General features: G+C 38.2%; 1 protein-coding gene across 3 annotated transcripts in view; it reads right to left on the bottom strand.

Moving 5' to 3' along the window:
• Positions 1-3,104: 3,104 nt before the first annotated feature.
• Positions 3,105-26,141, bottom strand: part of LOC131431310 (protein kinase C and casein kinase substrate in neurons protein 1) — a 96,112-nt gene continuing 73,075 nt past the window's right edge. The window contains exons 5-11 of one of the 3 annotated variants that reach the window (XM_058596937.1): positions 13,318-13,466; positions 13,066-13,254; positions 12,660-13,016; positions 11,877-11,987; positions 11,139-11,362; positions 10,899-11,074; positions 3,105-5,127 (exon numbers count right to left, since the gene is read on the bottom strand). In XM_058596937.1, the coding sequence (XP_058452920.1) occupies positions 5,015-5,127; positions 10,899-11,074; positions 11,139-11,362; positions 11,877-11,987; positions 12,660-13,016; positions 13,066-13,254; positions 13,318-13,466 (1,319 nt within the window). In that variant the 3' untranslated portion in view covers positions 3,105-5,014. The remainder of the gene's footprint in view (positions 5,128-10,898; positions 11,075-11,138; positions 11,363-11,876; positions 11,988-12,659; positions 13,017-13,065; positions 13,255-13,317; positions 13,467-26,141) is intronic. The other 2 variants (XM_058596938.1, XM_058596939.1) reach the window with 2 other exon arrangements.

Genomic DNA, 26,141 nt, shown 5'->3' with positions numbered 1-26,141 from the left:
TCGATTATACCGGTTCTTGGGTTCCGGTGCCGGAAGTGCATATAATAGTGAACCCATTTCGTTTTCTTAAGGATGGCTTACGCAATCAAAGCACTGTTTTATTCTGTATGTTATACATAAACAATCACTTGGTTTCCTTTAAAAATCGAAGAGAAAATTTTTGAATAGAATGCCACAATATTATATGTACATGAGAAAGGCATCATCACACCACTAGGTGGATTAAAACAGGTTTTTTCATTTACCATCAGAGTTGCCATTCATGCAGAATTACCTGTAATGTATTGATTTGTATACGTCCATGCGAATATCATGCAGGATACAGATTTAATACATATTGCCAAAACTATATACAGAATTATGCCTACTTCTCATCCTCCAAGGCAATACAAAATCGAACCCGTTTTGTTACAATATTTACTTGCTTCTGGTCTGCCGCCACTTAATTTCGGGTGAAAACTACCAACACAATAAAAAATAGTCTAGATGAACAACGTTGAGTCAAATAAATGGTTACCTTCCAACATCGCGAAAAAGTTAAATATATTATCAACGTAATCCAATAATTTATTGTGACGATTCATTTTCAAATATTTTGATGAAATCAGGCATCCCTGCAAGCAGCTGATCGGTGTTGACAAACGAGGGGAAACCAACTAGTAAAAAAACTTTTACATAACACAAGGGGCGTACAGATAGTAAATATTTCGCGCAGTACAATATAGGTGGAACTAGTGCATCACGAAAAATTATTTTTATAAGAATTTACTCATACTGTCATGTCTGTTAGTCTGTGGCTGTACTGCCAGTTAATTTTATTTTATAGTCCAATTGGCTTTCTTTTCACTGGACTACAAGCGAAAATCTCGCTGTGTGGCTGCGTCGAGTCGTCAAAGTACAGATGAAAATCCTTTCTTTCTTGCGAAATACTCGAATTTTCTCCGGACTAACACGATGCAACGTGCTCACCCGTTGAGAGTTTCACCGGAAGTGCTCGAGAATTCGATCAGAATAAAACTAAAATAAATTTGCCATTTTAACCAACAGCAAAACAAAAATCTAGCGTGAAGTGAATTTTTCCCCCAAAATTGTGGCTCATGTGAAAGCGTCACCCAAATCGTGGTGGCACCTCGTGTCGATCGTGGTGACATCTGCAAGTGTTCCCCACGCTGACAGTTCATATGTGAGTCCGTATATCTGTTATCTGTGGTTTCGCGAAACTCGCAATAAATAAATACCGCATGGTTTTGAAAATTCGCAAAAAAAATCGTAAAATCCGAATCAAAACAGAAAAAACAGTGTACATGAAAAACATATCATGAAAATCCCAGGAAATACCAGCCATGATCTTTCCGACTAATTGAGCTTCTCTGAATTCATTTAGCGGTTAGCCAGGGCACGAAACATTTTGCTTTGGGTTCTCTAAATTGCTTCGGAGCTTCTTTTGTTACCTGACGCGAATAGGTGATTCCTGGTTTCTCCAACAGTTCCCAAACGGCGCCGAAAGTTCACCCGATTCTGCATCAGCGTGGTCAAATACGTTTTCGAAGTGAGCTTGTGTTCACGTTTTTAGTCCGGAGCCAGCTTGCGTGATTTTTGCTCTTTCTGAGAGATAATATAATAAATGAAGTCTTTATAATTTTCGCTAAAAGTGGCATAAAAGAACAATTTCACTATACTTTTTCAGATGGCTACATATACTACGCATTATGAAAATAATAATCGAATAATTAAAAAAAACTGAAAAAAATCATCCAAGTAGTTCAGAAGAAAACCCAACCTACAAAATGGCTCCACGTTCAATCATACACCGACCCGTAGATAAAATTTCGCAATTACTCGTTCATGATTTGCCAGCTGAAAGTTTTTCGGCTACGATATATGAAGGGTCGTTCCAACCTGCCGATAAAGTAGTGTACCGAGCAGGTCGCCAACGACCAAATACGAACGTTAAGGACTCCATAGAACTCAGTCAAACGCTTACATCAGAAACGCTAGACAGTGCTCTGAAGTCGGGGTGTCAAAATTTGTCCAAAAATGTAGCTGTCGGTCAACAAAGGTACCTGGGATCTGTAGCGAATCGCAGTGAAACATTAAATCGCACACATGGATTAATAACGAAATCTGAAACTGATATTGAAAAGTTACTGTTTCCGGGACATGAGGAGGATCTTGAGCCGATGAAAAATGATGAGCTCGATCGTTTGAAAGCAAAAATTCATGGAGCCAAATCGAACAGTGATCGAACGGGTGGTAAAATGTTGATGGCTCTTAGATATGCATCCTGTGAAGACAATGAAATCTATCAAAACGATATCAAACAGACAAAAGAACCATCAGCCTGGAATGTGCGAAGAACCCAGAATTGCAATAGGCCTGCAAATCTAATCGTCAACAAAGATTTGAATGAAGAACATGTACAGTTTCAGGAGGCTATCAAATATCTGCATTCTGTTCGATCTTCACTGCTCAAATACAACAAAACGGCAGTTGATTTGTGTCGAAAGGCACCAAACAAACACGAAACTCTGCAAGACGCTGTAGCTTTTCTCAGTGAATCTTCCAAGATCTCAATACAGTTTTCAAATTTGGTACCCCTCTTAGAAAAATTGCGACTTAGTGTTGCAACTAAAACAAACGAACATCGTCTGTGGGATTTGTTTGACCACCATGTGCCACTCTCGGATTTCAAATTCGGCTCGTTAACCAAGCCATTCGAGAAGGAACCTCTGCTAACTGATGCGGCATCGACAAACGAGATGGCGATAGGAGACCATGGGAATCGATTAGATGATCGTTTAAAAGCTAATAAATTTAATAATTTCGACACCGCTGCTGATTTGATCTCACCAAAGCCATGGACCATGCTGGGATTGAGTCACGTTGACTACTTTTTACCCAGAGCAAAGGACGAAATTCGTACCATTTTTCGGACATTCGACCTTTCGGAACAAGATTTCGACCACATTTGGAAACAGGCAAGAAAATTAGAAAAATGCCCAATGAACAAAGTGTCCGTGGAAAACTTCAAATTATGCATGCGACAGAAGAAAGCTGAAAATGTCAAATAATGCAAGGGAATTTCTCTGAATAAATTAAATGTCTTCAACTTCACTAATTATGTATAAATAACTTAATCTTCTATCATCTACTTAAACTTACAATTCTGCTTTTTTCTTTAGCATTTGTCCTCAAAACATGGTATGTTACACAACTTGCTTCAATCTAGCGACAGAATTTCACAACTTTTCATATTTCAAATACCTTAGTAAAAGTGTTTCACTTCTACTAGTAACAATTCATATTGTATAGTTTTTTTTGTGAGCCAGAAGTCAGATTAACAGTTCGATTCGCTGTAGTTTCCATCGGTTGTGAACTTTTTTTTGCCAACACTAGAGTCTCTTCTGGATTCGTTATGTATGAATCACTTTTTTCCGCCAGGCGCATCGGCCAGAAAAAAAATATTGAAACTCGATAAGATCTGTGTATAACGTTCGATGATACCTTGATACGTTGATAGCTCTAAAAATGTATGTGCTGTTTCTACAATACATCTACACTGTATTTAATATACAACATCGCTTCGATGGTGGTTTCTGTTGCTTGTAAATGTTTGTTTTGCTTTGATGCTTTGTAACATATTAGTCCCATATTTTTGGCATTTTTTTCAATTTGTGGCTTCGCTTAGTTTTGCTAGAAATCGACTGTTGACTGTGATAATTGTTCGACTGTTAATGAAGATTTGGGAAGAGGTTTAAACAGCACAGAAAAGGTTTCATTGCTCAGAACGAAATATGGTTCAAATACTGCCGATTGTTGAAATAATAAAGAACCAGAAATGTATTTCGTGTAAGAATATATCGAAAGTGTTTCCAAGCTCTCGATAATTTACTTCATAATGGATCTCCAGATATACCTCAAAGTAAACACAAAACTTTGTTTCGCTTTACATGCAAATATGAATCTGTCCTACGAATAAATGCATCTTAGCTTAAACATTTTGTTTTGTTTTCTTTTTATTTATTCTATCATTTTGTTTATCATTAAATTCTTTTACACTAAAATAGTTTAACAAACTTGACTAAGTGTATCCAACGTTCCTTTTCAGGGACTACCATTCCGTATTCGCACAAAACGCTTCAGTCAGTATTTAGCTATGGTATGTTCAGTATGTGAGCTTAATATCGTTTCAAACTGCCTTGGAAGCGTCTGATGTTATAGTCTAGGAAAATCCCGCAGTTGAATAATTGTTTTGACTTCGAAAAATAAACTGACTTTCGTCAAATGTTGAATTTTACTCGTTAAAAAGCGAGTAGCCACTATATTTCAACCTACGGGTAGCTTCATTCATTTACGACCCGCACAAATTTCTGATGATTGAGCCGAGCTTAAAGATACAACAGTGTGGGTTGAAAGGTTTCCTTTTGGGAGCCATAAACTATGTTAATGAATGTTAACAACATGTCACTAGAAACAAGCAAATCAACAGTTAAGTTTATCAATTTTAATCGTATAAATCTGCCTGAACAGAAATCTTAGCCCTTGTAGGTCTAATATGGATTTCTTTCTTGGGAATACTTCTGTTTACAACACAAGGTTCTAATAACGAGCAAAATCTTCACGCTGATACCCAGAAACAACTCAAATCTCAGGCGTAAAGCAAGATTTTATACTGTTCCGATAGTGATTAACATCGCAGTTGCCGCATGTAAAATATTTAACATACCAATCAAATGCGTTTGAACTAAAAAAAAGACAAACGTTATAAATTTATTTCTCTCTCAAAAAGAAACTCCAACATCATGACTTAACGATCTGCTGTGACTGGTTTTGGGTAAAAAAAATTATATGTGATAGTTGGTAAACGTGTTATTAAAAATAAATGAACCGAATACCGCACTTGTTTGCTTGCGACTCCGACTGGCCGCCCTATATCCGATAATACTCTACAATCTTCCCTCCTTCCCCCCCTTGAACGAGGAACAAACACACACGATTTTGAAAGCAAATACTTTTACGCCGGTATTAGTTCCACGTAATTGGCCGGATACAATCCAACACGTCCGTCCTTTCGTCCTTTGCACCAACCTTGCTCATCTTCGTCCTCCAGTTTTTCGAAGACTTCACCTGGAACATCGTGAATATAAAAACAATTGATTAGTTATGAAACGACCACTACATGAATGACAGTTTTAAATAATAATTATAGCATGTTCAGAAGAATAGTCAATACAATCGCTTGGGAAAATGGAAAATCATGCTGAATTTCAGAGGGAGAGACCGTCTTTCGGAAAGCACGTGGTGGGCGGAATTTGACCAACAAAATTGTTGATTAAGAATAATAAGATTTAATAAGACAGTGCCACATCCCATACGGTACGCGAAACAATGACCAAAATGAGAGCCGCCTTCGGTGAACAGTTTATCTCACGTTTTGGGCTCGTCAATTGAACGCTTAGATCGTGTGATTTAACGACTTTGGACTATTTCGTGTGGGGCCATGTTAAGGCTCATGTCGACCAGGATAAACAAACAACGATTGTCGCACTGAAAGCCAATATTGATGCATTTATTCGTGAAATACCTGCCAATATGTTGGGGAGAGTGTGCCAAAATTTGACCTTGCGCACGAGCCATCTAAAGTGGAACTGCGGCCAACATTTGCATGAAATCATCCTCAAAAATTAAATTATATTGATCGTTCTATTGATTCCAGTAAATATTCCATCAATTTTCTTAAATTGTTTGTGTTCATTTTTAATTAAATCCTTTACCTTTTAAAACATCACCACAAAGATTAGTATGCACACGCCATATTTTGGCCTAAAGGTCTTTTTTACGCAATTTTTTCATGCAGATTTTCGAAATTACGCGGACTTTCGAAATTACGCGGTTTTTTATGCCGAAGTTATGCGGTTTTCTTGTTTTGTCTTAAAAATGCATAAATGATCTCGACGATTTCATGCATTTCTAATTCATTTGCCATAACAAAAAATGATGTCCCAAGATCGATTTTTATGAATTTTTGAAGACATTTAACAACAACGAAACATTTTTTATAGTTTTGCATTTACGCGGATTTTCAAAGTCACGCGATTTTTTTGTTACGGTACGTATCCACGCGTAAAAAAAAGATATGGTTAAAAACACGAGCCAAAAATATAAACGCGAGCGCACTTCGTTCACGTGTTTTGATCAACTATTACACGCAAGACAAAAGAGTCAATGTCTAGCAATGGACTGAAGCGAGTTCTTCGAGGCGTTCTATGGAAACGCAATCGGTTGAAAAGGTATCGATGTTCTGGGATTCTCATGGATTACTGTTCGTGGAGTAGCTCGAAACAGGAAAAAACCATCAATATCGGATAGCATTATTGGAATGGCTGAAAGTTGTTCGAGCCCCGACTTTGAAGAATTCGTAGTGTCAGTAGAGTCGTAGCACCAATGGTTCTGTACACTACAAGCGAAAAAAATAACACAAGAGCATTGCAACTGAAGCAAATATTTTTCGTTCATCTTATTCGTCTGAATTAGCTCCCTTGGATTATTATCTGTCCCAAAACCTTGAAAGATGGCTCAGCAATAAAAAAAATCGCTCGAGCGGGGAAATTACCGACACCGTAGAATATTTTGCAGACCATTCGCTAAAATACTTTTCGGACGGGATCAAAAAAAGTGGAGAACCGATGGAATAAATTTGATCAGTATTTAACGAGGAAAACAAATGAAATTTAAAGCTAGCACAAGGCACATCTTAGCAAGACTAAAAAAATCATACGATCATTGGACGACATAGAATAAATTTTCCCTCTTCTCTCGATACGGTAGAACATCCAGCGTATTTTTTTTCCTGAAATTATTTTATAAGACAGATAAATTTTTTCTCTACGCCTTCTATCCGTAATTTCCAAACAAGCTGATACGGGATCAAACAGTCGAGTTCAGTATGGTTTCATACTGCGTCCAATCGAGCAAAAAAAAACTGCTATTACAAGTACACACGTCCTTATAATTAAATTACAATTACATACATCCTTATACTGAAACTGAATATTTGGTCAGTAGAGTTAAAAATTTAGAGTAGAAATAAATATTGTATCAAATTTTAAAGTGATTTCCTCACAATTCTCAATAAAATAGCTGCACCAATTCTTATGAAAATTTTGAACATAGCATAATTTTCTAGGGAACCCTGGAGTTTTTTTTTAATTTGTTCAAAAAATTATTTCACAATAATAAACTGATCGATTTTTATCGTAAAAAACACATACTCCGCGACAAAGCTACCGCAAAGACGGGACTCGAACCCGTAGCTAACTCCTAACCGGGGAAATTGTTTTACCAAGTAAACTACCCTGCATATGAAAACACTGACGAGACGAAACCAAGCATGCTTCGCTGTACTTGGTCCCCACGGCATTCACTTTGCAGTCCTATATCTACGGAAACAAATTCAACAGAAACACATACATCGATCACGAGTTTATTTTTCCCTTCTACTTTGCCACCGACACTGATTATCTTTCTAATTAAGTTTGATTTCAGATGATGCAGCACCAAGTTATGCTACTTTTTTACGAGACACGTCCGAAGACTTGCTACCATTGACATATTTTTGAATATTTCCTCGTAAAAGTTTTACGCAATATTTTTCGAATGTTATGTGGCAGTACACCGACGAATTCATTTTAAAAATCATGTTTCATTACGAAGAGGTTGTTTTCATCGAAAAAGAAAAATTGAAAACTATACATTCTTATGTGATTTTCGGCCAGGACCAACTAATTCCATGTAAATTATTTGTCACGCAGGACTGGCTACATGTCAATATTGTCAGAGAGCTGCTTACTATAGTAGACCCTGCTGTAAACTGGACAAGAAGTCATCTACACTCAAGGACAACGGTACTTCCTCTGCATCGGCCCACAAACAATCTCAGTACTTCCGAAACAGTCACCAACAACACTTCAGTTATGGACGAACCCAACGCATGGACAAACAACAGCAATAAGACAGAAAAATCCCAAAGTCCGGTGGCAAAGGTTGTGTGACGGTTTGAACTTTTTACATTTCTCATATAGAAAGGCTGTGCAATCGCTGTGAAAACCGACTTTCGAACTGAGGCCCGGAGAACTGAGTGTCGTAAATCATTCGAGCCAGTTCATCGAAATTATAAAATACCTGTTTGTATCAGGTGTACAACTTTGCTTCCGCCGTTTTCCGATAGGTGGCTGTACCGGCTGAGGCTGGTCAAAATACATAGTTGATGATGCCTTTAAAGTGAGTGTGTACAGTGCCTAACGAATTGTCATCGCCGTTTCAGTGACAGTTGTTCTTGTTTTCGTATTATTCATGCTCGAAAATGTCTGTTTATGTGCCCAATTCTCGCCGTTTGCGGGAAGTTTTACTTTTCTGTTACAATTCGAAAAAATGCAGCTGAAGTGCATCGAATGCATCGAACTTATGGTGATGCTGCTCTGAGTAAAAGAAAGGGTCGGGAGTGGTTTCAACGTTTTAAAAATGGTGATTTCGATGTCAAAGACAAACATGGTGGTGGAAGAGAAAAAACCTTCAAAGATGAACAACTAGAACCATTGCTTGATGAAGATTCATGCCAAACCCAAGAAGAGCTTGCCGAATCGTTGGGAGTGAGTCAGCAAGCCATTTCAAAACGTCTCAAGGCCCTGGGCATGATTCAGAAAGAAGGAAACTGGGTGCCGTACGAGTTGAAACCGAGGGACATCGAGCGCCGTCTATTTGTATGTGAGCAACAGCTTCAAAGACAAAATCGTAAGGGGTTTTTACATCGAATCATAGCCGGTGATGCAAAGTGGTTTCGATACGATAATCCTAAACGCAGAAAATCATGGGGAAAGCCCGGGCATGCAACTTCGTGGAAGGCAAAACCGAATATTCACGGCGCCAAGGTTATCACCCTCTTAAAACCGGGTGAAACCATCACAGAAGATCGCTTCTGAACGCGACTGATGCGCCTTAGTCGCGCGCTAAAAGAAAAGCGGCCACAATATCAAGAGCGACATGACAAAGTCTTCCTCCAACACGACAATGCTCGGCCTCACGTCGCAAAAGTGGTCAAAAAGTACCTGGAAACGCTGAAATGGGAAGTCTTGCCCCACCCACCGTATTCCCCAGATGTCGCCCCTTCTGACTTCCACCTATTCCGTTCGATGGCACACGGCGTGGCGGATCAACATTTTCAATACTTCGAAGAGTTGGAAAAATTGATTGCTTCATGAATAGCTTCAAAAGAGGACTCCTTTTTTCGAGCCGGGATCCGAAAATTGCCGGAATGGGAGAAAGTTGTCGCTTGCGGACGGACAATACTTTGAATAATACATCTGTAAGCTCTTTTTCGCAATAAAGCTTTCAATTTTGGTAAAAAACGGCGGAAGGAAAGCTGTACATCTGATATGTGCAAAAACTATGCACTTGATTTTCTCGGAAATTACTAATCCGATTTTCACAAATTTGTAAGCTCTATTGAGTTTTATCCGAGCCGGACTTCCATGATGTGATAAAAATATGCACTTACTTATATCGGATAAGGCTGAACAGATTTTCAAAAACTTGGATTTATAGGAAAGATCATATGTTCCCAAAGAACGCTTTTAAATTGTATTCGGAGCCGACTTTAGGTTTCGGAATTACAGAGTGATAGCGACAAAAAATTGCAAAAAATAGGCGTTCAATGTTCCCGGCACTCAATTGTGTTCTTTAGGTGACAATCATCATAAAATCATAAAACTTGGTTCAGGATATAATCGTTCCGGAATTACCGGAAATAGTAGTCGAAAACCTCCATCAATCAGACCGACGAAGCAAAAGCGGTTGTTGTTTCTGTCTCAAAACTATTTCTATTTGAAGGTTACGTCAGTTGCTGATCCCAAACAAACCGACTTCGACTATACCCAACTCTAGTTCCCGGTTCCGGAAGTAACGGTTCAAAAACTCTTAAACGAAACTCATTTTCTTGGTGATGACTGAATCGAATTTCAAAAACAAAAAAGAAGGGAGATGTACCATTTGGATAATTGTAATCTGTTGATTTCAACTGGAATGGTCATGATAAAGGTAACTCAACTCACATCGCAACTAGAAAAAGTTTGATTCTGCCATTTGTTTGAAAATATATCAGGGAAACCGGGGCAGATATGACTACGGAATTCTCGTATCTTGAGTGTACATTCTTGAGCGGTTAGCTTCTTTGTAAATTGAGGATTTTTTCCGCTCATGCACAAGCTCCCGGAACAAGCTTTTGAGTCAATTAGGCATAGCAGCGCTTAGTAATTTATTGTGAACCGGGTTTGTTCCAGAGCGATTACGCAGCGAGCGATTTTTTTTGTGGTTTTTAATTATCTTACTTTGACGAATTGTCATAAGAATGTTCCTAGAATGCAGGCTTGATCGTTCTAGTACAAAATAATCAAACGCATTTGGGAAGATATGTACAGTGGCGTTAAAATCATCGTTGTGGTCAACGTGAATGAAGAAGTCAATCATACTAGTGTTGGCGATTTTACCAGTTGATGACATCCGTTGTTTTTCAGACGATCGTGTAATGATTTGATTCAATTTGATATTTACTATACCAAAAGGTCGAAAGGACAAAATCGTTCAAAAATGGTAAAATTTATAAAAAATGCATATTTTTATCGCGTATGTTATATTCACTAATCACAAAATAAGGCTAACACTTGAAAGACCAAACCTGGGCCGGTCATATACAATCGAAAAAAACGTATTCGATTGACACGACAGTCAATTTGGAGTAAAATATGTTTTGCAAATAGCAGCAACTTTACATATGTGTTGCACTGACGAGTCGAAGGCGGAACATAAAGAAAATTTAAGGATTCCAAGTTCTTAGAATCACTTACCCATTTTAAACGTCAATTCGTCACTCTCCGCGCCCTCGTAATCATACAGTGCTTTCACCGGAACACCAGGCTCACCGTTGTCAACCAGAATATTATCGTTGCCATCCCCTTCGTCCCATTCCTCCTCTTCGTCAAACGGGTTTTCGCCGGCTTTACCGTTGCCGTTGGTACCGTTACTGAAATCCAATCCAACCTATTAATATTACACTCTTGATTATGACACACAAAAATCTATCTTACGTTACAACCGCCGTTCCACTAGCACCTCGTCCGGGAGAAATCCGCGTCGGGGTTGTTACCGCATCGCTATTTTTGATCGATGCATTCTCCGACTTGGGTGATTCCTGGCTTGGCGTCGTGGCTCGTTGCGAATTACTGTTCGCATTACTATTGGAGCTAATACTGAGCGTGGCCGAGGTGCGGTTCATGCTGTTCTTGTTGTTGCTAGATGGAGGTGGATATTCCTAATAGTTTGTGGAGAAAATTTGTGATGAGAATCAACCAGTGGTTTGTAAATTGCGAAACAGTGCGAACTAGCAGTTATCGGTCTCCGGAGAATAGGTTAAATCAATTAAGGCGAAACTACAACACTACACTCTGCAATTCAGCGTTGAAAGTCGTCACAGAAAGACTTACGCTACGGCTACACAACAATACAATTATTATCACCGACTATGCACTTAGAAAAAAGGTCAAACGAACCAAAGCATGCAAACGTTAATCTAATCTAAACTCTAACTTGAAAAGTTAAGTAAGAAAAAAAGCAACAAATAGCAACACTTTTACCATCAATACAACAGTTTACTAGTACTATTTACTCTACTTGTGGGACTCGAAGAAACTAGGTATCGGCAATGGTAAGATCTATTGTTCCTTAATCGAAAATAAATAGGACCGAAACGACAATATGCGATTCCTGAGGGTGTGCTGTGCAACATATGGTATGGTAAAATAAAGATAAGTAAAAACTCAAATTACATGCAAATCTTCGGCAACGGGTCGCTGATGTATAAGCGTGATCGGCGCTGCGGGTAACGCTTCTTTCGACTTGATTCCCTTCGCGATGTCGCGGAATTCTTCGGTGTACTCCTGTAAAAATAGATGCGTTTTGGCCGTTGTTTGCTTTCTGATTGTGTGTTTGAGTTTATGCACGTGTAGGTATCTTTTTATTGGTAAATTTTGAAAGAAGTTGTACAAAGTTTCGATTAAAGAATGGTTATGTTGATTAGTTGTGAAAGAGTGTGAGAATTATAAAGCATATAAAGAGTTTTAGTTTTTGGTATGTGATATGTTACTAATTTACGAACGAACTGGATAAGACAAAAATTCCGAATGATGTCTTTTTCTTCCGAATACTTTTGATGATGATGATGATGATGATGATGAATGTTGGAGTATATGATTAACATTCTAAATTGAAGTAAATGTGTGTGACTTCAATTTTCGGCGACTCAACAAGTGCCATTAGTCACAATGTTCATGGAACTAAAGCGGATATTTGCTGAACATTTTGGGAACATTCCAAATCAGATATCACTGAGTAAACATTTGAACAAGTACACACGAAAACATTCATAATTCAACCGAAACACCAGAATAACTGGTAATCTGTTAAAGAAAGTCTTCACAGATCATGCTGAAATTAGATTTAACAGGTCAAAAAGCCAAATCAAAGGTGGATTATATAGTGGGAAACTTGACTCAGCATGCGGAAGCGCGGAAGAAAACCGTATCTCGTATGCTCGTATGCTAGAGACTTACCACAAACGTGGGCCAACTCATACCCATATTAACACCGTGATTATTGGACCACCATTTCAGATCTTTCTGGTGGTCGGCATTATTGATGGTATGATGGAATTCCTTGTAGATCTGCGGCAGACTAGGATCTTCCGAGAAGTTCAAACACTTGTGTATCGAGAAGAGCACGTTCTTGAAGAAGCGTAACCTAGTCTCTTCCATTTCTTGGCACTTGCTAAACACCGAGGTCATATCCTCAATGTAGATAGGATTGTATTTGTTGATCTCCTGCAGAGCGCCTTCATACCGCTCCCGACATTTGTTCACCTCTTCCTTGGTACGCATGGTTCGGTCTTGCATTTTCTTCAACTGCAAGGGCTAATGTCTATTACTAGTTACTAAAAAATCAAACCTCATTCATCAATACCTGATCGCTGGAAAGCGATGAGTCGCTTGTAGCATTCTTCTCCTGATTGGTGGCTGACCGTTCAGTCTTGCAGGCGGCATGGTAGTCAGCTTTGCATTTTTCCACTTTAGCCAAATGCTTTGCCCAAGGTTTCTGCGCCTTTTTGAATTGGTCTTCCATTTCCTTGCGTTCCTTGATTTGAATCATTGTCTAAAAATGAAAGAAAATATGAGTGTAAGTCTGTATACGGGAAAACCACTACCGATGATTTACCTTATGGTAGTTATCCTTTTGCCACACTTTAATTTGATGCATCACATCGGTGCATAGATTTTCTTTGACTTTAAGATGCACATCTGACAGTCGATCCGCCTCCGTCAGGATACCCTTCCAAGCGGCCTCTGTTGTTCCGTACTCAGGACCTAGGTAGAATAGAGAATATTTCAGAAAGTGGTTAAAAAAAATTTGGTGCTTTTAACCAATGATAGTCAGTTGAAAACATATTAGAAACTACAATTCAGTTAATTTTAGAATATTCGGTTCATATCCGAATCAATTTCCATAGACACATGTTGCAATACGGTAAGATATTTTATATCGAAAGAGGAGAAGAGATTCATTTTCCGTTATTTGGAACGCTATAAGTGTGTACGCAGCACACCTGAACAGACATGTTTCCTCATACATGATCTTCAGTCAATATTAAGGGTATCTATGTGAATCGTTGGTCGTCTACAAAAGTCAACTTAATGTCATATTCGCTCGAGCGCAAGTTTTTTAGGGCGGCAAAACAATCTTTGTTGGGAGTTTTTTTGTCTCATGGTGAGGTCGAGGGACCGGTTTTTTTTTCCTTTTTTGCTAGCTGAACCCAATAGCTGTTCCAATGGGGGCGCAAATCATATTATGCCCAGTGTGCTAATTTTGTTAGGTTTGCCACTGCAAAAAACGTCTTATGAGTTATATTAACGGTTTGGGTATAAATAATCTTTCCATTCTCACTATTGGTGCTTTATGTAGAGGACATTCTGTAGACATTTTTCAATACAATGAACTTTATCAATAAAACTGCTAACTTATAATAACTTTATCTACTTTATCAATAAAACTGCTCTGACTTTATCAATAAAACTTATCAATAAAACTGCTCTGACGTTGCAACTGAGACAGCAATTTGTTTTCAACTGCCATAGGCATAAGCCATTGAAGCCTCTTCTAACAGTGTGTATACAAGTTTTCACAGAGCCAAACGTGACCGAGAGAACACCAAATCTCAGAGCTAAGCTGAGTATTTCCTGCTATTCTTGAATCTGTGCAGTAACTCATGTGCATGGAAAGGACACTAACACAGTTGGATGTATATGATATGCGTGTAAATACATTTGGCTGTCATTGACCAGCAAGCACAACCTGCTTTCATCGAATAAATAGAGAACCTAAAAAACTGTTTGAGTGCGGATGCAGTTAATTCCTTCGGGGATGCAGTTAATTCCTTCAATTTGATCGGTTATGCAGTGCACGAGGTGGAAGGATTCTTAGTGTCAGTAGGATCGTAGTATTAGCCATTCAACGATTCTGTACGCTATGAATCGACTGCGAAGTCTGTTGAAACAAAAAGGCCAAATTCCACAAAAGGAATGTAATGCCAAGGATTTGCGTCATATGAAATAATTTATGTGACTTCACGCTCACGTCTAAACTGAATATATACTAAGCTAAAATCTTTATGAAATTGTGTTTCTGATTAAAGATGCGTTTGTTCCTTTTGTCAAGACTACGGTTTCATTTGTTGTAGGTCTAATTTTAAAGCGTTTGAAATCAATGCGAATTTATTTGGTCGCTGAGGTCGGAATTTCGGCGATTTTTGTTCATCGCATTTACCCATTTCGAAACGTCCAATCGTTCACTATCACGTTTTATTATTTTTGTTTCAGTCGACTGACGGTCGGTTAGTGATTTTCGACTATACTGGATGAGGCTCACATTGTGTTCAGTCCTGTTTATTTTTATCATTATTTGATAATGTTAAATGAACAATCGATAGGAGAGTGTACGAACATAATGAGAATTGAGGATGATGGACAAGCTGTGAACCCACCAATGCTAGACGAAGTACGAAAAGCGGTTTGACAGCTTAAAAATGGAAAGCCCACTTTAAAGTGACGTACGACTCAATGGAACGAAACGAATTGTGGCAGATCATGTTAGTACATCCGATGCTTTCGTGACGTAAGATGGATTGAAGCAAGGCGACGCACTCTCAAATTTGTTGTTCAATATTGCGATCGAAGGTGCGATACGAAGATCCGGTATGCAGAGAAACGGAACCATCGTTAATAAGTCTCTACTTGGTTTTGTGGACGACATTGATATTATTGGTGTGGATCGTAGAGCTGTAGAAAATGCTTTTGTGCCCTTCAAGAAAGCAGCTGCGAAAATAGGATTCACGATAAACTCTACCAAGTCAAAGTACATGTTGGCCTGTAGAGAACGGGGCAGCCCAAACGGTGCGGGATCCTAGGTGGAAATTGATGGGGTACGATACGAGGTTGTTGACGAGTTCATATATCTTGGAACACTAGTGACATGCGATAATGATATTACCTGCGAGTTAAAAGGGCATGTTGTAGCTACGGGCTCCGTAGCTTGCATACTCGCACAAAAATTGCCCAATACAATACACAATGAGGAGTGTATCGAAAATAAGCTATCCACCTACATTTGTGTTGTACGCATGTATTTGTGATGGCTTTTTATGCTCAGATCACAGCATGCTGTGCGTTTGGCTGTCAGCTTTCGTTTGTTTACTTGTTTGTGCGGTTGAAATTCTGCGTTTTCAAAATGTCGCGTATTGAAAAGGATGTGAAAATTAAGGTTCTGGACACATGGCTAAGTGAGAAGGGTAATACTGTACGAAAATTGGCGAAGCGGTTTGGAATTCATCATGCCAGTGTTAAAACCATCATTAATAAGTTTGGGGAATCCTATTCTTTGGATGAGCTAACAGGAAGAGGCAGAAAACCCGGTTCTTCCAACCCGAAAATGAACCAGAAAGTGGTATCTCTAATCATGAAGAACAAATCAATGTCAATGCGTGATTTGGTAAAAAAAAAACAGGCACAAGTGTCGGAGTGATCCAGCGTATCAAGACGCGAAATCACCTGAAGACCCACAAGAAGCATAAAATCCCGAAACAAAGTGTAGAACAGAAAAAGCGAGCAGCAACAAAGGCCCGGAAATTGTATTCGCGTTTTTTGCAGTGTCCGGATGCATGCGTTTTGATGGACGATGAGACTTATGTAAAGAAGGACTCAAAAACCCTTTCAGGCCCACAATACTTTACTGTCGTCGTTGGGGAGGGGACAGGTCGATTTAAGTGGAGAAATTCGATAGAAAGGTACTGGTATGGCAAGTTCCTGTGGTTCGAAGTCAACCATTGTTTACACTACCGAAACTATAAAAGCAGAAATCCATCGATCTGAGTGTATCCAGAAGAGCTTTCTGCCTTTATATAAGAAACATAGTACACCTCCACTATTTTGGCCGGATTTAGCGTCGGCTCACTATACCAAAACCACTCTCATTTTGGCTTGCGAAAAAGGGTATAAATATCGTTGGGAAAAAAATCAATCCACAAAATTACCCTCAGCTTCGACCCATCGAACGTAACTGGGCAATCGTGAAGAGGGTCTTCAAGAGGACTGCTAAGGCAGCTGGCAACATGTAGGAGTTCAAAAAAAATTTGGGCTCAAGCGTCCAAAAAATGCGATGCAACACTTATCCGGAAGTTGATGAAGAGCGTTCGATCAGAAGCTCGAAAATTCGTGAATAACTTAAATTTCATCCGGTTTTCATGTTTAAACTCGTACAATAAAGGATCAATTTTTAGTTCGAATAAAATATCGTTTTATTAGAATTTGAAAGAAAAATTTGTGGATAGCTTATTTTCGATACATTCCTTAATAGGGCTGAAAAGTCACCACTTGTGGCTGAACACCCAATTTAAATCTCAATAATTTAATTTCAACTCATATTCCAATAAATAGTTATTTAAAAAAAAACCTCCAACCCCCGCCCCCGAGAGGATGTAGAGATTTCACAAGAGCGACGCCGGAACTGTTACATTTCATATGATATGAAGTACCGTAATTGCATTCACACAAATCACATGAATAATACTCAGCACGTTGAATAGTAGCCATGTGATAATTGAGTTTGCAATGTCCAGTCAGAGCTCTGACCTGAATACTGCAATGATGTTTGGGTAAATGTAGTAGACACTTTGACATTTTCAGATTCAAATCTGGTAAAAATGCTTTTGTTTGAGCGCAACTTTGCAAGCTGCGCCAATAGCTGGCATGTTTGAATGCAGCCCAAGAACGAATCTTGTGCTTTATCCAACTAGTTGATAGTAATAAAGCTGGTTTAGGACCAACGGAATCATTTGTTGCACCAGCTCTAGCCATCTCATCAACCGATTCATTTCCAGTAATAGCAGAATGGCCGGGTCGCCATAAAAAGTAGACAGCATTTGAAAGGCTGAGGTTTTCAATTTGAATTCAACATGCGATCGCTAGATTCGACCGTGAATCATTCGAACTGAGTGTCTTTAAAGCTGCCTGATTGTTGGAATAAAAATCAATTCGTTCACCATATATTCACAGTGCCGATTGTATTCCACACAGATTCGCCTAGATTTCTGCTTGGAACAGAGTACAGTACCTATAAAAAAATGAGACTGCTCTAGCTTCATTTCACGTCAATAGATACCAGCACTAGTATGACCATCTAACAGAAAACCGTCCGTATAACAAACTATGTGTTCATCAAGTTGTCGTTCCAAATAACCAGACAACCACTTCTGAGCACACTGAATGTTTTGAAAGAAGAACTGCATGTGAGAGTTGGGTCACTAGGAGCGAGAACTCATCCCAGGGAACCATTTGAGACCACAAGCGAGTGTGGCAAGTAGCATGGTCTATAGAGTTACTGTTCCAAAACCCTGTAACTTTAAGACGGTATGCACAAGATAATGCTTCTCGTTCTATGAACACATGTAGTGGTTTAATGCACAGTAGTGCCCTTTAGAGCAGCAGTAGTAGTTGTCGTGAATGCTCCTGTTATCGTCATTAGGAACATCCTTTGGAGGTGATTTAACTTTGACTGATCAGAAAAAGTCGATAACATAATCCGTCCAACAGTTCTCGGAAATTTATACAACTTTACTTAGAATAAGAATTTCAGGTTCAGGTTCAGATTCTCATAAAGATAACATGAAATGGGGGATTTGGGGTAATCGCCGAAACTAGCAGACTTTTTTTCACATACGATAAGAAATCTTCAATATACTTTCAACGAGTTCCATTTAAGAGTGATTTTTATAAAAATCTGAAAATTCTTATGTAAAATGTCCAATGCACAGATTCGAATACATATTAAAAATGTCAACACTCCGTTGATGGAGCTGAATGTGCCGTGATCAGGGCTGGCAAAATCACGATCAAAAAATCATCAAATCACGATCACTACTGATCATGAATCACTTGTGATCTTTCCTTTAAAGATCACTACTGATCTGATCTTTTTACGATCAGTTGATCAGTCATCTCCAAATCACATCTAGGACGATCGGCAATGATCTTCCGTTACACAAAATCACTGCTGATTTTGAAACACAGCTGATCTAGATTTTTGTAAGATCAATCATTGGATGATTTTATCTGTTTTGAGCATTGTGACAAAAATCAAACGTGATCGTGATCAGACATGAATGCAAATTGATTTACTTTTTAAATCGTTGATGTTGTGTTTCATCTGGTGAGGGGTGCGAAAATTGATGACAATAGAAAATTATGCATCCAACAAAAGATTAGCGGTACGTAATAGGGCGTGTCAATGGGACTTCAAAATCAATAAATTTTGATGTTTCGAATGCGTGGAGGTGTTCAAATCGGAGAAAATTTTCTGTTTTGTCGCTTTTGGGAATCTAATGATGGGTGAAAGAGCGTGTCAATGGGGTTTGAAAATCAATAAGTTTTGATGTTTCGAATGCGTGGAGGTGTTCAAATCGGAGAAAATTTTCTATTTTGTAGCTTTTGGGAATCTAATGATGGGTGAAAGAGCGTGTCAATGGGGTTTGAAAATCAATAAGTTTTGATGTTTCGAATGCGTGGAGGTGTTCAAATCGGAGAAAATTTTCTGTTTTGTCGCTTTTGGGAATCTAATGATGGGTGAAAGAGCGTGTCAATGGGGTTTGAAAATCAATAAGCTTTGATGTTTCGAATGCGTGGAGGTGTTCAAATCGGAGAAAATTTTCTGTTTTGTCGCTTTTGGGAATCTAATGATGGGTGAAAGAGCGTGTCAATGGGGTTTGAAAATCAATCAATTTTAATGTTTCGAATGCGTGGAGGTGTTCAAATCGGAAAAAATTTTCTGTTTTGTCGCTTTTGGGAATCTAATGATGGGTGAAAGAGCGTGTCAATGGGGCTTCAAAATCAATAAGTTTTGATGTTTCGAATGCGTGGAGGTGTTCAAATCGGAGAAAATTTTCTGTTTTGTCGCTTTTGGGAATCTAATGATGGGTGAAAGAGCGTGTCAATGGGGCTTCAAAATCAATAAGTTTTGATGTTTCGAATGCGTGGAGGTGTTCAAATCGGAGAAAATTTTCTATTTTGTAGCTTTTGGGAATCTAATGATGGGTGAAAGAGCGTGTCAATGGGGTTTGAAAATCAATAAGTTTTGATGTTTCGAATGCGTGGAGGTGTTCAAATCGGAGAAAATTTTCTGTTTTGTCGCTTTTGGGAATCTAATGATGGGTGAAAGAGCGTGTCAATGGGGTTTGAAAATCAATAAGCTTTGATGTTTCGAATGCGTGGAGGTGTTCAAATCGGAGAAAATTTTCTGTTTTGTCGCTTTTGGGAATCTAATGATGGGTGAAAGAGCGTGTCAATGGGGCTTCAAAATCAATAAGTTTTGATGTTTCGAATGCGTGGAGGTGTTCAAATCGGAGAAAATTTTCTGTTTTGTCGCTTTTGGGAATCTAATGATGGGTGAAAGAGCGTGTCAATGGGGCTTCAAAATCAATAAGTTTTGATGTTTCGAATGCGTGGAGGTGTTCAAATCGGAGAAAATTTTCTGTTTTGTCGCTTTTGGGAATCTAATGATGGGTGAAAGAGCGTGTCAATGGGGCTTCAAAATCAATAAGTTTTGATGTTTCGAATGCGTGGAGGTGTTCAAATCGGAGAAAATTTTCTGTTTTGTCGCTTTTGGGAATCTAATGATGGGTGAAAGAGCGTGTCAATGGGGCTTCAAAATCAATAAGTTTTGATGTTTCGAATGCGTGGAGGTGTTCAAATCGGAGAAAATTTTCTGTTTTGTCGCTTTTGGGAATCTAATGATGGGTGAAAGAGCGTGTCAATGGGGCTTCAAAATCAATAAGTTTTGATGTTTCGAATGCGTGGAGGTGTTCAAATCGGAGAAAATTTTCTGTTTTGTCGCTTTTGGGAATCTAATGATGGGTGAAAGAGCGTGTCAATGGGGTTTGAAAATCAATAAGCTTTGATGTTTCGAATGCGTGGAGGTGTTCAAATCGGAGAAAATTTTCTGTTTTGTCGCTTTTGGGAATCTAATGATGGGTGAAAGAGCGTGTCAATGGGGTTTGAAAATCAATAAGTTTTGATGTTTCGAATGCGTGGAGGTGTTCAAATCGGAGAAAATTTTCTGTTTTGTCGCTTTTGGGAATCTAATGATGGGTGAAAGAGCGTGTCAATGGGGCTTCAAAATCAATAAGTTTTGATGTTTCGAATGCGTGGAGGTGTTCAAATCGGAGAAAATTTTCTATTTTGTAGCTTTTGGGAATCTAATGATGGGTGAAAGAGCGTGTCAATGGGGTTTGAAAATCAATAAGTTTTGATGTTTCGAATGCGTGGAGGTGTTCAAATCGGAGAAAATTTTCTGTTTTGTCGCTTTTGGAAATCTAATGATGGGTGAAAGAGCGTGTCAATGGGGTTTGAAAATCAATAAGCTTTGATGTTTCGAATGCGTGGAGGTGTTCAAATCGGAGAAAATTTTCTGTTTTGTCGCTTTTGGGAATCTAATGATGGGTGAAAGAGCGTGTCAATGGGGTTTGAAAATCAATAAGTTTTGATGTTTCGAATGCGTGGAGGTGTTCAAATCGGAGAAAATTTTCTGTTTTGTCGCTTTTGGGAATCTAATGATGGGTGAAAGAGCGTGTCAATGGGGTTTGAAAATCAATAAGTTTTGATGTTTCGAATGCGTGGAGGTGTTCAAATCGGAGAAAATTTTCTGTTTTGTCGCTTTTGGGAATCTAATGATGGGTGAAAGAGCGTGTCAATGGGGCTTCAAAATCAATAAGTTTTGATGTTTCGAATGCGTGGAGGTGTTCAAATCGGAGAAAATTTTCTATTTTGTAGCTTTTGGGAATCTAATGATGGGTGAAAGAGCGTGTCAATGGGGTTTGAAAATCAATAAGTTTTGATGTTTCGAATGCGTGGAGGTGTTCAAATCGGAGAAAATTTTCTGTTTTGTCGCTTTTGGGAATCTAATGATGGGTGAAAGAGCGTGTCAATGGGGTTTGAAAATCAATAAGCTTTGATGTTTCGAATGCGTGGAGGTGTTCAAATCGGAGAAAATTTTCTGTTTTGTCGCTTTTGGGAATCTAATGATGGGTGAAAGAGCGTGTCAATGGGGCTTCAAAATCAATAAGTTTTGATGTTTCGAATGCGTGGAGGTGTTCAAATCGGAGAAAATTTTCTGTTTTGTCGCTTTTGGGAATCTAATGATGGGTGAAAGAGCGTGTCAATGGGGTTTGAAAATCAATAAGTTTTGATGTTTCGAATGCGTGGAGGTGTTCAAATCGGAGAAAATTTTCTGTTTTGTCGCTTTTGGGAATCTAATGATGGGTGAAAGAGCGTGTCAATGGGGCTTCAAAATCAATAAGTTTTGATGTTTCGAATGCGTGGAGGTGTTCAAATCGGCGAAAATTTTCTGTTTTGACGCTTTTGGGAATCTAATGATGGGTGAAAGAGCGTGTCAATGGGGCTTCAAAATCAATAAGTTTTGATGTTTCGAATGCGTGGAGGTGTTCAAATCGGAGAAAATTTTCTGTTTTGTCGCTTTTGGGAATCTAATGATGGGTGAAAGAGCGTGTCAATGGGGCTTCAAAATCAATAAGTTTTGATGTTTCGAATGCGTGGAGGTGTTCAAATCGGAGAAAATTTTCTGTTTTGTCGCTTTTGGGAATCTAATGATGGGTGAAAGAGCGTGTCAATGGGGCTTCAAAATCAATAAGTTTTGATGTTTCGAATGCGTGGAGGTGTTCAAATCGGAGAAAATTTTCTGTTTTGTCGCTTTTGGGAATCTAATGATGGGTGAAAGAGCGTGTCAATGGGGCTTCAAAATCAATAAGTTTTGATGTTTCGAATGCGTGGAGGTGTTCAAATCGGAGAAAATTTTCTGTTTTGTCGCTTTTGGGAATCTAATGATGGGTGAAAGAGCGTGTCAATGGGGCTTCAAAATCAATAAGTTTTGATGTTTCGAATGCGTGGAGGTGTTCAAATCGGAGAAAATTTTCTGTTTTGTCGCTTTTGGGAATCTAATGATGGGTGAAAGAGCGTGTCAATGGGGTTTGAAAATCAATAAGCTTTGATGTTTCGAATGCGTGGAGGTGTTCAAATCGGAGAAAATTTTCTGTTTTGTCGCTTTTGGGAATCTAATGATGGGTGAAAGAGCGTGTCAATGGGGTTTGAAAATCAATAAGTTTTGATGTTTCGAATGCGTGGAGGTGTTCAAATCGGAGAAAATTTTCTGTTTTGTCGCTTTTGGGAATCTAATGATGGGTGAAAGAGCGTGTCAATGGGGTTTGAAAATCAATAAGTTTTGATGTTTCGAATGCGTGGAGGTGTTCAAATCGGAGAAAATTTTCTGTTTTGTCGCTTTTGGGAATCTAATGATGGGTGAAAGAGCGTGTCAATGGGGTTTGAAAATCAATAAGTTTTGATGTTTCGAATGCGTGGAGGTGTTCAAATCGGAGAAAATTTTCTGTTTTGTCGCTTTTGGGAATCTAATGATGGGTGAAAGAGCGTGTCAATGGGGCTTCAAAATCAATAAGTTTTGATGTTTCGAATGCGTGGAGGTGTTCAAATCGGAGAAAATTTTCTATTTTGTAGCTTTTGGGAATCTAATGATGGGTGAAAGAGCGTGTCAATGGGGTTTGAAAATCAATAAGTTTTGATGTTTCGAATGCGTGGAGGTGTTCAAATCGGAGAAAATTTTCTGTTTTGTCGCTTTTGGGAATCTAATGATGGGTGAAAGAGCGTGTCAATGGGGTTTGAAAATCAATAAGCTTTGATGTTTCGAATGCGTGGAGGTGTTCAAATCGGAGAAAATTTTCTGTTTTGTCGCTTTTGGGAATCTAATGATGGGTGAAAGAGCGTGTCAATGGGGCTTCAAAATCAATAAGTTTTGATGTTTCGAATGCGTGGAGGTGTTCAAATCGGAGAAAATTTTCTGTTTTGTCGCTTTTGGGAATCTAATGATGGGTGAAAGAGCGTGTCAATGGGGCTTCAAAATCAATAAGTTTTGATGTTTCGAATGCGTGGAGGTGTTCAAATCGGAGAAAATTTTCTGTTTTGTCGCTTTTGGGAATCTAATGATGGGTGAAAGAGCGTGTCAATGGGGCTTCAAAATCAATAAGTTTTGATGTTTCGAATGCGTGGAGGTGTTCAAATCGGAGAAAATTTTCTGTTTTGTCGCTTTTGGGAATCTAATGATGGGTGAAAGAGCGTGTCAATGGGGCTTCAAAATCAATAAGTTTTGATGTTTCGAATGCGTGGAGGTGTTCAAATCGGAGAAAATTTTCTGTTTTGTCGCTTTTGGGAATCTAATGATGGGTGAAAGAGCGTGTCAATGGGGTTTGAAAATCAATAAGCTTTGATGTTTCGAATGCGTGGAGGTGTTCAAATCGGAGAAAATTTTCTGTTTTGTCGCTTTTGGGAATCTAATGATGGGTGAAAGAGCGTGTCAATGGGGTTTGAAAATCAATAAGTTTTGATGTTTCGAATGCGTGGAGGTGTTCAAATCGGAGAAAATTTTCTGTTTTGTCGCTTTTGGGAATCTAATGATGGGTGAAAGAGCGTGTCAATGGGGTTTGAAAATCAATAAGTTTTGATGTTTCGAATGCGTGGAGGTGTTCAAATCGGAGAAAATTTTCTGTTTTGTCGCTTTTGGGAATCTAATGATGGGTGAAAGAGCGTGTCAATGGGGCTTCAAAATCAATAAGTTTTGATGTTTCGAATGCGTGGAGGTGTTCAAATCGGCGAAAATTTTCTGTTTTGACGCTTTTGGGAATCTAATGATGGGTGAAAGAGCGTGTCAATGGGGCTTCAAAATCAATAAGTTTTGATGTTTCGAATGCGTGGAGGTGTTCAAATCGGAGAAAATTTTCTGTTTTGTCGCTTTTGGGAATCTAATGATGGGTGAAAGAGCGTGTCAATGGGGCTTCAAAATCAATAAGTTTTGATGTTTCGAATGCGTGGAGGTGTTCAAATCGGAGAAAATTTTCTGTTTTGTCGCTTTGGGAATCTAATGATGGGTGAAAGAGCGTGTCAATGGGGCTTCAAAATCAATAAGTTTTGATGTTTCGAATGCGTGGAGGTGTTCAAATCGGAGAAAATTTTCTATTTTGTCGCTTTTGGGAATCTAATGATGGGTGAAAGAGCGTGTCAATGGGGTTTGAAAATCAATAAGCTTTGATGTTTCGAATGCGTGGAGGTGTTCAAATCGGAGAAAATATTCTGTTTTGTCGCTTTTGGGAATCTAATGATGGGTGACAGAGCCTGTCAATAGGATTATCAATCAAAAATCAAATCGAATCAAACGAGGTTTCTAAGGTTTCTTTTTTTTAATTTCGTGATACTACTTTTAAACTTGTCAAGCGATATTCATTTTTTTCTCGCACTTTCGATTACCATATGTTTGTAATGTTCGAAAATAAGCCGTGTAGAATTAATTCATATTCATTATGATTCTAAATTCTACAATAACGACCATGTTTATGTTAATGTAATCGAATTTTGAATGCATTTATAGTGTAATGCTTGCAAGGTTATGCTCAGAATAAAAATTATTGTTTATCCATTGTTGGTGTTAGAACGTGTGTTGAAAATAAAGCATTTTTTTGGTTCCAACAATAGTAAATACATTTTCATACATATACATATACATTTGATGTAACGTTCAAGCCATTTAGCATATATATATTATTCGATGGCAAACGATTTTGTTATCAATAGTCACATAAATTATGTTATGGCAATACTTAGTATGCTATATGTTTGATGTTACATATTTTCAACCAAAGCAACAAAAACTGTTTACGCTCCTAAGTTAACATAAGCCTGACTTTTTAAGAATTTCTATTTGCTGCAAGGGTAGCCTACTATTGTAATGATGACTTTTTTATGGACATATTTAAGAAAACAATATAAGTTTCATTTAGAAGATTTTTGACAACTATTACCGAAAACCGGATTATAGTGACTTTGTTTTGCCATCAACTAAAAACACTTACAAATTGAAATATTTTTTGCGACAGTTTTGAAGTTTTCGCACCTTTTTTGCGCCGTCACTAATACGACCATTGCAACACTCCCCAGGTTTCCAATCTGGACAGCATAATATCACTAATTGGCATTATAGTCGCTCTAGGGACTGCTTTAATACCGGCTTTAGCAAAATACATACGAAAAATACAAATAAGGGGTTCTGAATTTAAATTTTATAACTTCATTACAATTCATGTTATTACATTTCATAAAGTAGAAATCTATATTCAGTTTCATAATTATTTTCTATCAAATATATAAATTTGTTTGATTTTGATTTGATTTTGATTTGATTTTGATTTGATTTTGATTTGATTTTGATTTGATTTTGATTTGATTTTGATTTGATTTTGATTTGATTTTGATTTGATTTTGATTTGATTTTGATTTGATTTTGATTTGATTTTGATTTGATTTTGATTTGATTTTGATTTGATTTTGATTTGATTTTGATTTGATTTTGATTTGATTTTGATT

Source organism: Malaya genurostris, chromosome 2, assembly GCF_030247185.1.
Source record: "Malaya genurostris strain Urasoe2022 chromosome 2, Malgen_1.1, whole genome shotgun sequence".
Classification (NCBI taxonomy): domain Eukaryota; kingdom Metazoa; phylum Arthropoda; class Insecta; order Diptera; family Culicidae; genus Malaya; species Malaya genurostris.
This window is presented reverse-complemented; position numbering and strand designations above follow the sequence as displayed.